Here is a 14,034-nt window from a genome sequence, read left to right as displayed (position 1 = left end):
TTCAAGACTTTGGATCATTCTCGAGAGTCGAGAATGACCAGGTATGCTTCAATTTCGTCACCACCCTTTCGATCAATCAGATGCAAACTAAAAACCAATGGCGACTTTCTGCGCTTTGACAATTTACACCCCAAGAGTCCTTAGAGCGATAAGCATCTAATTTCTCCCAAACAGTGTTACCCCTGAATCAAACATGAGTGTCATGAGAATAAAGGGCTATCTTGAACTAAAGAAGCACTTGATTGTTTGACAAATTCTTCGTAGGAACTGTAAAGAGAACAGTGTGAAGAACTTGCGTACTGATGCCAAAGAGGAAAGGGTTGAGCGGTTTGCTCGTTTTCCTTTCTCACTGGCTCCGCCGTGTGATGCCTTCTTCTGGACCTTTGCGTCCATTGCCCCTCAAGGAGTTAGTAGGTACAAATACCAAGCCGAACGGCTCAAGGGAGAGAAAAGAACGTAAAAAAAGTACACCCACGCCAGTAACTCTGCCTTGCTATTTTACTTCTCAATTAAAAGGATCGTGTCATAAACAGCCACTGCTTATCTGTACTAATCACCTCAATCAACTTATGCAAAAGAGTTTTGAATCAATTGCATATTCATCAGCTGAAAATCACTTCATATGATGCAGTGAAAAACCGTAAGCAAATGCTAACTGGAAGTTTACGGAAGTGAATACCTCGCGTCATATGGCGGTGGATAAATGTGGAAAGACGACGATGTCCAGATATGTAGACTGGGATGAGGTCAGTGGGTCCTGACGCCAACCAATCAAAACAGTTTGGCCCTCAATTACGATTCCTCTCGTTGAATAATCTAATGGCGGCTGAACAATTTCACCCATACTTCAATGATTTGAGCATGGGACTGAGAGATAATTCATGAACCTCTCGCGCTGTTAACTTATGCCATCCGGCATCAGAATAAAAATTGAAAAAAAAAAATCTTCAAGCTAATTTAGCCGGCCCAATGAAGGTTTCTAGAATTTAAAAATTGGTTAACACACTAACTTCTTTAAACATTGTCTGTCTTCCAATCTAAAATCTCGCTTAGAATTTTCTCTTCCCACTCTTGCTTCTTGTTGTGCTTCTCAAACTCCAACAGACGCTTGTCTCTTAAGGCTGCAGGCAGTTGCTTCTTCCTCAAGTTATTGATCATTACAAGAATCACAGAAGAATCTCCCGTGTCCATCCCCCTCTGAAAAGCCATGTGTAGCTCCTCACGGCAAAAGTTACTGGCAAGGTAATTCTGTGATAAGACAATTACTACTTGACGGCTACCGTAAACATTGTCCGCCATATTTTGAACGATGGGCTTGCCAAGTTCAAAGTCCCGGCTATGAATGCTGTAGGCTATTGAGTGTTTCTCAAGAAGTGATATGAGATACTCATTGACCCAGGAAACGTCTTTTGAGCTGTAGCTGACAAAAAGTTGATTTTTCAACACCTCATCATTGAATCCACCTATAAGCAAAAAGAAAATAATGGCCCTAGAACCTATTCAGCTGTAAAAGTTAGCATCTAACCACGGACATTATCGGCGGAGCTTTGCTCAGAGAATGAGGGGAAGGTGTGCTTTGGTTCGGGGGCCATAATTTTATTTGGGGGAATAATATGAAGGATTTTTACAGTTTCCACAGGAGTCAATACCCAGGCAAATTTTACACGGTTTTAGCGAATATAACTGCCGTTGTTGAGCTTCACTTTTCAGACCCAGTTTGAGGAGTTTTTTGAGATGTGGTGCATTCTGACACTTACAGTGATGAATAACACTCCAACATCTAACTGTATACGCCGGGAATTTTTTTTTTTTCACAGTAAACTTACAAGATTGACGATGTTAGCCGGTTCTCTAGAGTCAATGTATTTTTTCATAAGGAAAAACATTACACGAATGAATCAAAAGAACCCGTCACTCTTTATTGCCAAGGTGGGTCGGAGGTTTATCTTGCGGTGGGTGGAGGGGGGGGGGGTTGGGGGATCACAAGATCTTCTGGAGTAACGGAGGGGTGATCGTCGTCACGAATAGAGTTTTAAAAAGGGAATATAGACAACTGAGTGCTAAATTTCTTGAAACTGCCAATGAGGTGTGGAAAGGATCATAAGAATATTACAACGGTGAGTGAGAAAATAATGACCAGTCCCTTAAAGAGGATGTAAAGACAGGTTGCAGGTTGATATTTGATTCTTACGATCCTGAATATTCATCACTCGACCAACTTTGGTTTAATATATTCCTAACTTACACTTTTCAAGTTCGTAAGATGATGTCCACTTCTTTTTCACTCCGAACCGCACGGCTGCCATGAAAATAGCAACGCCACTTACCGCTGCCAGAATAATGATCGGCAATAGCCACTTTTTGCGCTGTCCTGCAGATAAATAAAACCATACAACAAATAATGGCTTGATTAAAAAAACCATGATCCTTCCTAGTACACCTTTATACACATACAAGTTGATTGTCTACTCAAAGTAACCACAACTTAAAAAACGTTTTATGATCTGTTGAAACTAGGATTTCGGAGTACTGTTGAGCAATAACATATTTCTTTGTAAGGTGATAATCTACCATGGGGTCTAAATCAAGTTTTGTAATTTTGTAATAGAAATAGCAAAAAAAGGTTGTTGTTACTGACACTGTCCTATGGCCTGTGTACGCAATGACTGAGGCATGCAACTATCGATTTACAGAAAGTTACTGATATTTGTTTATTTAATTCCCAATTTTAAATTCGAAACGTTCTAAGATTCATGGCCGATTATTTCTTATAACGTTATTCTTATGTATAGGTCATCATTTATTATTCTACTTCACCATGTAATATCTATTATTTACTGACCTGAAAGTGGATATAAGGGGCCAGTCAAAACGTTAACCACTGTTGGTGGGTCTGAATAATGGAATGAAAATTACAGAATGCTCAACGAAAAAAAGACATCGAAACCGCCCTTTCATGCACAAAATGCACTCGCTCTAGGTGACTGAGAAGCTAAAAAACAAAGGCATGGAATAAAGTAATGCCCCATTCGTAGACTTCGTACTTTGAGGCCTGCCAAAGTATTCTTATTAATCTAAGTAATAATAATTAACAACTACTCACCGAAATGGAGGTGGCTAATGGTGGATATTCACCGATCCACGAAGCGCCGCGGTAAATATCCTTCGCAAGCCACCAACACCGGAGTAAATAGTTGTTTATTATGTTAATACTAAAAAATTGAGATTATATAGCACAAAAAGATGATTTTAACTCATTTATTCCCGCAACGATTAAAATACTTCCGGGTGCAAATCCCGCGCGCGTAACTCATAGGTGATTACCAAAGGATATTCCGAGTTTTAGTAGACAACCATAGCGCGACTTCAACGGTATTCATCGTTTTAGTACATTCTAATAGAAGAGCGAAGTTGCTCTGTAGGGTGGGTTAGGGGGATCAAAGATTTCTTCCCAGAAAACGCAGTTTCTACGTAACCTTGGGTTTTCAAAAACTATCGAGTGGTTTTCCAGGTTTCAACAGTTTCTGCACCACACTGAGCGTAACTAACCTCTTTATTTACTTGTTGTAGAGGTTGGTTTTACATAACTGGGTTAGTGACTTCATCAGTTCCACAATACCTATATTTGCCCATTTAACTAAGCAAATGTTTTAAAACGGAAAAGCCATTTTTAATCTTTCATGGCGATCAATATGAGAATCGTAGCGGTAAATTTTGATGGTAACAGCAGCTACACATTTTCCAAAGAAGAAAAACTGACATAAAACACTCACTGACATAAAGATAAGCTTCGTACTCAAGATGTAAAATTGAGAAATTTGAGAAAAACGTTTTTCCCGAAAGCATTTAGATCGAAAGATTACCCATATGAAAACAACAATAAAGATAGAGGCGAAACTTAAAGAAAGTTAACGAGTCTTAGGAGACTGATGATAATAGACTAACATGAAAACTCTTACCAGTGATAGACTCAACAGATACTTTCAACTTAATGGTAGCTATCTTATCATCAAAGTATTCGCATATCCAGTGACAGCTGTAATTTCCTTCATCATTTTTCGTAACGTTAAAAATGGTCAATCTAAATTCTCTCTTGCACTTGGATTGAGTTTTCTTCTCTAATATTTCGTACTTTCCACTATTTCTCAGAGGCCGCCCATTGGCGTACCATCGTAAGTCATCTGGACAACCTTCCTCGGATTCATAAACCAAGCAGATCAACGTTGTATTAAAAGATTTGCGCGCGAGAACTTCCAAGTGTTCGACAATTGGGTCTTGCGCGTGTGGACCTATGAAGGAAAAAGATTCCCTACTGTTGAGTTGGTTGTATCGATGTGGATTGTATGGAGGCAGAAGCGTCAGGACTTCTAGAAAAGAAATTCTAAATGGTGTTTGTCCACTTGGAGACAATCTATTACAGGTCCACCCTCGCTCATGTGGTACGTGAAAGGTAATCGTAGGCTACCAAACTAAAGCTTTACAACCAACAGTTATAGAGGCGCGTCTATAACAGATCCTGTAAATTATTCGTTATAAAAGCGCTTTGGTTGGAATTTTGGCTCAGATAATTTCAATGACTCTTGTAGTTAAGCTATTTTATAGAAAAGTGAAATCTGATCCCACTTTTAGGGAAATCAGATTTACCAGCTTAACCGCACAGTCAGTAGCGAAGAAGATGTCAGATCCGGAATTTTAAATTATCTTAAATTAAAAAAGTACATTTTGTATTGTCCTATACTTGTTTTTCATTATTCATCATATATATTTTATCCACTTTTACACGGAGGTTACTCAGCAATTAGCTAGTTACACACGACCCCTCAAGCATGTAATGCTTTCATTCTCATTGTGTTCAAATAAAGGACCTTACTTACAGCAAGCGTAAGTAGGAAGAAGTAGCTGCAAGCAGATCAGAGAGAAACTAATTTCAGGTAACAAAGGGAGTTGGTTTCTAAAGAAACTGTGGAGCTGGGTCGGTGAGAGAGCATAACAGGGTAATTAAGTATTATCAATTGAGTTGATAACGTAAATTGGCCACCATAAAAGAGTTTTAAAGCTGACGTTTCAAGGTGTTAACCCTTTGTCATCGCTCTGACTCAGCTTTAAAATTCTTTCATTTATGGTAGCCAATTTACGTTATCAACTCAATTAATAATACTTAATTACTCCAATTTCAGGAAATTCAGATCAAAATTTGCCACACCAAACTGGGATAAAGTTCGGCTCACTTCGAGCAATCGAAATTGAGCGTAACGAGTGGAGAAAACCTGAGTAACTCTTAAACTGAGAAATCCTATACTACATTTCAAAACGGAATGGATTTTAACCCTATACTTACACTGGTATATCGTCTGTATCATTTTAGATTTACTGCTTGACCAGCCTGGAATGCTGTTTGTAGCATTGCACTTATAGAATCCTGCCTGGTCCTCGCGTGCAACTTGAAAATTGAGACTGCTGTGGAGAGTTTTATTTCCTTCCTTCCCTAAGATCCTGTCCAACTGATAAACTGCTTTTGACTCGTTAGTGATTAGCTTCTCTTCCCTGAACCAATTAGCTACGGGCGGGAGTGGCCATCCCGAGAAAATACACTTCAAATAAGGTCGTTCCCCTTGTTGGATTATATAGGGAGATTCCGTATGCTCGTCTATCTTAAGTTTGCCTGAAGAAACGAAGACAATAACATCCCATGCTATGTCTGAGATTATTGGTTTCTAGGGAAACTGATGGGCTGTGTCGGTGGGTAAATGAAACGTTTGGTGATAAGGCTAGTTTTAAGCATTAACCATTTATCGGGGAAAATTTCTTCAACTTTGTACCAGTGTGCTTTTTATATTTGTTCTGACAACAAAACAGTTTGAATAATCACGTAACTTGACCCACGCCCTTCGCTACAGTATACGCCTCTACAACCATAACGAGACTGATACCTACGTGTGAAGAATATCTTGGTACACTTGCATGAAATGTTTTGGGAACTCTCCTGTAAAGCTAGATCTGATGTGCCATCTCCTTTTCCAGCTAGCTTCTTTGCTTGTTCCCAGGTTATGTTTTCTGCCGCTTCTGAGGAAACCGTGCAGTCAAATGTTATGTAAGAGCCTGGATCCACTGTAGTTCGATTAGCATATTGGCAGTCGGCTCCGCAAGAAGACTTTATTTCGCAGTTTGAGTTTGCTGCAGATGAGACACCTGTTATGGGAAAAGTAGAAGAATTCCCAATATTGCAAAATTTTCTCGTAAGCATCTAGCAGAGATCAAATCATAACGTTGATTCTTCTGATCTTTACACGCAATTCCGCAGTTTTTTTCGAGTCCTTTGATGATTTATTTCTTTTAGTCCATGACATCAACGACAAAACGCGTTTTTGTATTTTTTTTTTGACGCAACCTGAATAGATGCGTCCTTCCCTTATTAAAAAACAGAAGATACGAAATGATACGGAAGCAAGTTTCTGGTTTCCGACAGTAAAGACCATTATCCCATTTTTTAAAAATTTTTTTTTACTTCCGTATTGTAGAAATTTCTGAAAGTGTGAGATCCATTACTTATATTGATGGAAAAAAAATGTATTAAAACGTCCTGATGTTTGTTTATGCAGATTGGTTAGTATGTGGGGATGCAAGTTAAACACCTCATGAGAAACTCACATAAGGTACATTTCTGGGGAACCGACGAAAATTTTGAATAATTGCAACGTCAGGGGAAATTATTACTGTTCAGTGGTAGTTTGTGATCGACCTGGCTCTGATCGTAAGAATGAATATAAGTGTTCTGTTGGAGAAAAACACAGCATAGCATAAAAACAACTTACTATACGACCCCACTGGATTTAATAAAGTCTTCCTTGCTGACCCCATCAAGATAATTCAGTTAGGCTTTATGTGTTTAAATATTTTTACAGTTACGAAGCCTCTAACGGCACGAAGAACCTTTTAAAGTTAGTCTTGATTGAAAAAAATTTACACATATTTTCCTACATCAAACGCGTTTCTGAACGGCAGATGGCAAAAAAATCTCTAATGGAAAAAAAATTTCCCTGTTCCTTCAATCAAATGAGGAAGAATTATAGATGTATGGTGTACGTCGGGTTAATAGAACGCTCCGCTAAACATACCTCGATTCATCAAAAGTAAAAAAGAGTAGAGAAGAAAGCTTTCTAAGTGTGTTCTGAGATAGCGACTCTTATTGTTGTCCATAACAGCTGCGAACCACAAGTTATCCTTACTCTTCCAGCAGTTTTTTCACGAATTCAATTTTCAGTAATGTCTTCTCAGGATTTTGTTGTAGATGGTTTTGCCAGGCTAGCCACTGATTCATCTTCGCGTGGCTTTCATGCTGTTATAACGACCAATTTACTGCAGCTAAAAATGTTCAAGGGAAGCCTACCACGCTTTCTTCCCATCTATATGCTAATATGTATTAATTATAATCTGATAAACGCGTCACTTTTAAACTAAATACGGACGTGATGCTCACGAATAGAGCTCCGCGTCTGTCGCAGTATAACGAAGAGCACAGAATACGCTGAAAGCAATTATTTTAAGTTGATGTCCGATGTGTTTGTTCCATATTAAACTTTTGTTAATTTAGGTATTCCTTTTCTCAATATTTTCCCAAAATTATAATTTAGGAAGATTCTGCCCTCAAAGCAGCACGAGGCCTCGACTGAAAGGAAAAAAAGAGATTTACTTTTATTTGGGACTGATAATTATGTCGCTCCATTCTGTGGGTGTTTTTCTTTCTTAATAAGGAGTTAGGCGGCAGGATGAAAACCTAGAGTAGGTAATCGCTCTTTTATGGTGCCGAAAGGAAAACCGATGTAAATATTTATTCATGAATCCCTTAAAGAGATTGATCCGATATATCTAGCTTTAAGTCCTTTCTGATCAAAAAATAAACATTCACACCGCACGAGACAATGAATAAACCAACCCTATGCGAAACTGTCATTTTACCACTTCCCTAACCCTAAGCAAGGATTTTTTTTTTTATCTTTGAAACCTCTACCGAAAACAGCTACCTCATTGATGATTTGTTTTATCTTATCACCCGGATGCCTCAGTATTTTGTTATTGAACCTGTCTGTATATCTGAAATGTAGGCTGAAATGCGTACTGTTACTTCAAAAGTAATGGATCGTTTACAGTTCAAAAAACTAGACTGAGATGATATGCCTTTGAGCCTTGAGACCCATGAATGCTAAGTTTTTGGTAGAGCAAAGTGCGCAAGTCCATGCTAGTATATTTTTATCAAACAAGAGAGGGAACAATTTTGTTGGATCAGAACCATTGCGATTTAGCGACACTTAAAGATTTAGCCGAGGATCATACGTAGACATGGACATATCGCGCAAACATAGACAATCAGGTACTTACAATGTCAGTAGCAAAGAAAGCAGTCGCCTTAAAAAATTTCTTCCCTTTTTATATGGTCAGAGGGTTAATGATTTTCATTCAAAGTGAAATCTTTGGAAATAGAAGAACAAAACTGAAAATTCATAGATACACGTTTGAAAACGTCGGAAAGCAAGCAGAAAAAAAAGCAATTTACAGTCAGATTATTCGACACGGTAGAGATTCCCCAAGTTCTGAGGGGTGAACAATCTGTTAAAAGTGAACCCTGAATTGCAATTTCGTAAATTGGTCGATCACGTTTATTAATGCTGATCTTTTCGTAAAATTTTTTTACTAAACTCGCTTTTTTCTTTTAAGCAAATACTTGTTATAACTAAGCACAATTTCAAGGATTTTTTGGCTCATTGCCGAAAATTTTGCTTAGCTGGGAGAGGAAGGGCGAGGGAATCTCTTTAGAGTATGAGAAGGTACCTATCTTCTGGTGGATGTGACACAAACTCCTTTTTCAACCTCAACAGAAACACTGACAGGTTATATTCTAAATGCTTCTGCAGAAAGATCACCTGGTCATTATGTTTTTATTCCCTCCTCATGGCCGGCTTCAATGTTGGATTCAACGATTTTTAGCATCTATTTCACGAACGAAAGTTGAATGAAACAAGCTAAACATCAACCAATTACGATAGCGCATAATACTCAGCGCAATGGAATGGAACCCACTAGAGGCTGACAGATTTATAATCGCGACGTGACAATCAAACTGGGCAAAATCAAACTGCGGGAGAAACACAGTTTTGAACATAAATGGAAATATTATGCCTGGATGGAGAAGTAACTGGATGTTAAAAGAGTTGTTTTGAAAAATGCGAACCAAAATCGTTCATCCGAAACTTTTAGCGAATAGGCCGTAGATAGTAAATAAAATTTACCGCTGATTGTGTTGAAAATCTAAAAATACAAATAATTAGACATTCTCAGATTTGTTTCAAATTATGTTCAATACCATGATAACAGATTTTGAGGCGCATGATTAATGATGCTCAATCTTTCTAGTCGTCGTTAGGCGTCATTCCTTAAAAAAAGACTTTATAATAATATGTAAGCTGAATAATGAGATGAATGCTTCTATCAATTCCTCAGTATGGTGTTGCGCTTCCTTTACTGTGCATAATATCCAACCATGGTTCTTTTCGAATAGGCACGCGTGCTTCCTAATCACGTATTGAGTTCTTGTATTCCCTCAATCAATGAAAGTATTTAACAGACACTTTGGTCTTTTACTCTTTAAGTGACACGGAGAACTATATCTTTTATTGCAAAATTTTGAAGAAGGGAAAAATTAAAAGCAAATTGATCCGTTGAAAACAAGAATATAGCAGTTAAAGCGTTCTTCAAAACTGCGGTGCAATTTTCTCTTATGTTATGTATTACGTTTTTCCATACGTTTGTGACTTTTCCCTTTCGAGTATTTTATTCAAGTATCATTTTTAAAACCCTTGCTTCCAACTTGCGCAGGATGTACTGTAAACCGATGAAATAACACATGGCGCAAAAATGAATTGGGCAAGGTTGACCCATCATAACTCCTATGCGAACACTTTTTTCCTTTAATGAATTTTTCGAAGCAGGACTATTTGGGTACATTCAAGGAAAGTTTCAAAAGAATCCGTCAACGACTATTATTGGTGGGGAACGACCTAAATAGCTATTCATTTCCACATGGTCATTAAAGCCACGACGGGAAGTCACATCCATTTTAACTTTGTCTAACGCGCCATTGTATTTACTCGTCATTTTCCAAGAGAAAAATCACATTCCCAGCAAATATCCGGAATCAGGTCGTTTTCTTACAAATAAGCTTTGTCAGCAATGTATACAGACAGAAATAAACATCGAATGGAACAGTCATCTAGCCAAAGGCCTTGTCACACATTTCAGGATATGTCAGAATATGTTATGAGATAGTTAAAAAAATAAAATTGCTGATACGTAGAAATCTAAGAACCATTTGTCTGATTCAATCTCTTGAACCTGAAAACTTATTTGAAAGCATAGTTTTATTTGGAAAACAAAATATATAATAAATAAAGAACTGCTGATTCGTATAAATTACATCAAGAACAATATTCCCGATAAACAACAATCAAAAAGCATACCCAGGAAACTTTACGTCATGTTAAGAACGTAAATTGCCTTTAATGGATCATGCGAAAAATATAATTTTTTAAAATGCTAATGTGCGAAGTGGTGGGAGCCCAGCTGTTCCAATGTTTTTTATTCTCACCACAAACTGTAAGTTTTATGTTTCAGCGCATGTAGCAATTAGTGTAATCGGGTTTTGCGTCACCGTAAGAACTCTGAACTCCAGAGTTGCCTTTCTATTAAAAAACAATCAAGCTGAATAGGCCTCTGAGTTCACCCATGAAAGAGTATCATGGTATAAATGAAACCTTCGATCAAACCTGCATTAAGCGGTCACCCGCTCGAGGCGCACCCACAACCAACCCTAGCGTCTCGAGTGTTCAACAAACCTCCTAGGTGCATTCATACCTCGATATACGCGCAGCTAGTAAAATGAACCAGTTCTTTACTAACATAGGCGACTCGATGACTTTTTTTTTGAGTGAGTACCATTTATCTGACTTATGTCAAACTTTCAACGAAAAATCGCTTCTTTTGGCAAGTTGTCGAGGAAAATTCGCTTATTTAGTAAAATAAAGGCACAAAAAGTCAAAAAACCTAATTTATAAAAGAGGTCTGAGCTTCATTAAAAGAACGGTTTTGATCATTCAATATATTGTTATTTTAACGCAAAGTAATACCATTAAAAGACTCGGGTGTACTGGTGGAAATTTCTTCGCTTGTCTCTTTGATACAATGTCGGAAAGTTTAGGAATACGAACTCGCGGCTTGACTAGTCAAGAATTTTGGAGCAAGTGCATCCTTATATGTATGTAGGTACAGCCGTGCGTGAAGAGAATGCTATTTCATAATTTGGCACAACCCTAGATGAGTAGAAAATAGAATGCCACATTTAAACCCAAGATTTTAGCACATGATTAACAACATATTATGAACCTTTCAAGCGTGAAATTAAAATAATACCGAGGAAATAAATGTAACTATCAAAAACTTGAAAAACATGATCAAAAGTAATATCAGCAGTGAACGATTTACTTGAAAACAATGGTTGCATATTGCTTTGAGATCGATAAAGTTACGGTATTAGCATAGATGTAACTTGAAGATAACTGTCATCTTCTTCAACATCACTGTTTTTTAAATCTGAAAAATATCCCCTGAAAGAATATGCCGAAAAAAAGAGGAAATTTCTTAACAAGATCCAAAGAAGCGAGAACTTTTAACTTTCAGCTCAAAAATGGGGAAAAATTGAACTATGACTTTAGTCACGTAGACCCTCTTTCTTTACGGAGGAGGAATTTCTTAGAGTCAGTACTTAGGGTTTTTTGAGAGGTCTTTTCCGTTTTATGAGCTAAAGCTACTTAAATCATCATATATTAGGACACCTATGTAGAAACGTCTTTCGTGCAATCTTCAGAATTCCCATTAGATTTTTAGTTATTTGTTTTTTGTAATTCTGTCAAATTTTCCTTGTATCCTTTCAGCACTGAGACAATAGTGCTAGAAACATAGACTCAGCTTAAGTGACTTCTCTTGAAAACACGTGAAATATTGAATCCCTCTTGGTTAAAAGATACGTACATAATTCAATGGTGGATCAATAAATTTGCCTGTGTGGGAAAGGGGTGGGGGGGAGGGGGGGAAATTACTTCTCGAACGATCCACGACCGCTTTCACTCACGTCATCGACTTTTTGCACGAATGAGAGACAAGTATGAGGTTTTTTTAAAGCCAGGGACGAAGTAACAGCGGTCTAACCTTCAAAAAGTGGGGAAGGGGGGACGTTCACACCCTCCTTACCCGTAATCTAGATCTGCCACTGCTATTGCATTAGCTAAGCTCCCTCGCGGTCGTTTGATTGTTTTATCGCTCGGCGAACATGATTGTTGTTTCTTTCTTGGAAACGGAGTAAAAACTTTTTCTTGATATACACGAGATTCTAATAAGACATTCAGAAACAAGTTTATTTTCTAACTATTTGTCCTACCATCATGTTGATAATGTAGAAAGTGTACGTAGTGTAGACGACTGAGATTATTTTGGAACATGAAAGTGATGTTGATTAATTAGTGCCGTCGTTTTAATTTTCCCATATTGAAATCGCGAAACTAAAAAAGTTTGTAAAATGTATTCTTACAAAAAATAATTACGAGTAGACAAAAAAAAAGTTGATGTTCCATCACAGCAGTGCTATTGTCAAGTTGTATCATTTCTGGCTTTGCAGGCTCGTTTGCGATTGATAATGACATATCTAAACCTAACAAAGACAACTGCTCACGACAACAGCTGTCTACCTCAGTCTGCTTTTTGCATTATTAGCAAATTTTCTCAATGTACAGTCGGGCTCTTTGGCATTCGTAAGAGTAGAGTCAAAAAGCCTTTTATTTGTTTTAATAAATTGTTTGTCTCCAACTCGTCTGCCCACAGTCTGTAATCAAAATGAATTTTAGAGAAATTACGAATTAAAAGTACTCTCGTATTCAAAATTATTCAAGTTTTCAGGATTACTATTTTGCTAGAAAATAACGCAACATCATGTAGCAGAAATGAAACGAAGGCTCCCCAACATGGCAAGTAAGAGCCCTCTTCCGTTATCTTCCATCTATCATCTAGAGTTAGAGGAACTCGAATTCGTTTATCAAAACTTTGTCCGTATATTTTTCCTTCTTGCTCTACTGAGGTGTGCAGTAGATCCCTATAATGCTAATCTTAAAGATTATTAGGGAATTATTTCGGTAGCAAGACTGGATATTATTTGAATCAGTAAAAAGGCTTAATCTAAAAAACGAGCCCCAAATTGGCAGTGTCTGATGTTTAAAAACCTTTTAACATCAGGTAAGAAGGTTCTCAAAATATAACGCCGCTTGAAGTTATTTCCCGTTCAAAAACAGTTTCGCAGCCCAAATACACACGATGCCTGATAAAAATTATAAACTTGAACACCTGAGAATAAAAAACAACTTACCCACTGAAGATATAACAAACAATGTGGTGGTAACAACGCGATAGTCTACAAACCGAGCAAATACACTCTTCCATGGAAAACATCCACCCATATTCCTCGAAGGAAAAACTTTCTTCTTTCGTTCAAGCTGCTGCCCCAAATTCTTTGTCCCTGAAGTCGTGAATGATAATTCCCTTTTAATTAAAGACCTACGTTTCCGAGCCTGCTTGACATTAATTAATATATATTACAAAATGTTCCTTGTCCTGTAGTTTTTTTCAATTAAAGCCATAACCATTATTCAAAATAGCAAGACAATTTGGACAAAAAGACCAGTTTAGACACTAATAACTCTCAAACGACGTCAACAGTTCAAAGTATAAAAGCGGGTTTTTTTCTGCGCTAATTTTCATACAAAAAGCTTCATTTTCCCATGACAAAGAAACAACTTCATCTTTCATTTCCTTCACCATATCCAAGGTTTTTGAATTGCTAATTTAATGTAGAACTTGCTTTTAGAAGTGGTGTCATATTCTTTGGTATTTTAATAACAAAAGAGATGCGACATTAGAGCTTATTTTTAACTTAGCTAT

At 37.4% G+C, this 14,034-nt stretch overlaps 1 protein-coding gene and 1 long non-coding RNA gene across 3 annotated transcripts; one reads left to right on the top strand and one right to left on the bottom strand.

Moving 5' to 3' along the window:
* Nucleotides 1-480: 480 nt before the first annotated feature.
* Nucleotides 481-13,639, bottom strand: LOC113667794 (uncharacterized). Of its 2 annotated transcripts, none has more exons than XM_027183656.2 (7): nt 13,463-13,639; nt 5,935-6,189; nt 5,339-5,662; nt 3,960-4,289; nt 2,843-2,893; nt 2,246-2,371; nt 481-1,463 (listed from the first exon to the last, which is right to left on the bottom strand). In XM_027183656.2, exons 1-7 carry the CDS (start codon nt 13,551-13,553, stop codon nt 1,015-1,017), a joined length of 1,626 nt encoding a protein of 541 aa, XP_027039457.2. In that variant the 5' UTR covers nt 13,554-13,639; the 3' UTR covers nt 481-1,014. The 2 variants fall into 2 exon arrangements, with proteins under 2 accessions (XP_027039457.2, XP_027039458.2); XM_027183657.2 differs by lacking the exon at nt 13,463-13,639 and adding an exon at nt 7,116-7,422.
* On the top strand, nt 8,234-9,332 carry LOC149040484 (uncharacterized). Its single transcript, XR_016179566.1, has 2 exons — nt 8,234-8,368; nt 8,874-9,332. It is a non-coding gene; the product is annotated as an uncharacterized LOC149040484 (long non-coding RNA).
* Nucleotides 13,640-14,034: the final 395 nt, after the last annotated feature.

Source organism: Pocillopora damicornis, chromosome 9 (assembly GCF_964200805.1).
Source record: "Pocillopora damicornis chromosome 9, jaPocDami1.2, whole genome shotgun sequence".
Taxonomy (NCBI): Eukaryota; Metazoa; Cnidaria; class Anthozoa; order Scleractinia; family Pocilloporidae; genus Pocillopora; species Pocillopora damicornis.
This window is presented reverse-complemented; position numbering and strand designations above follow the sequence as displayed.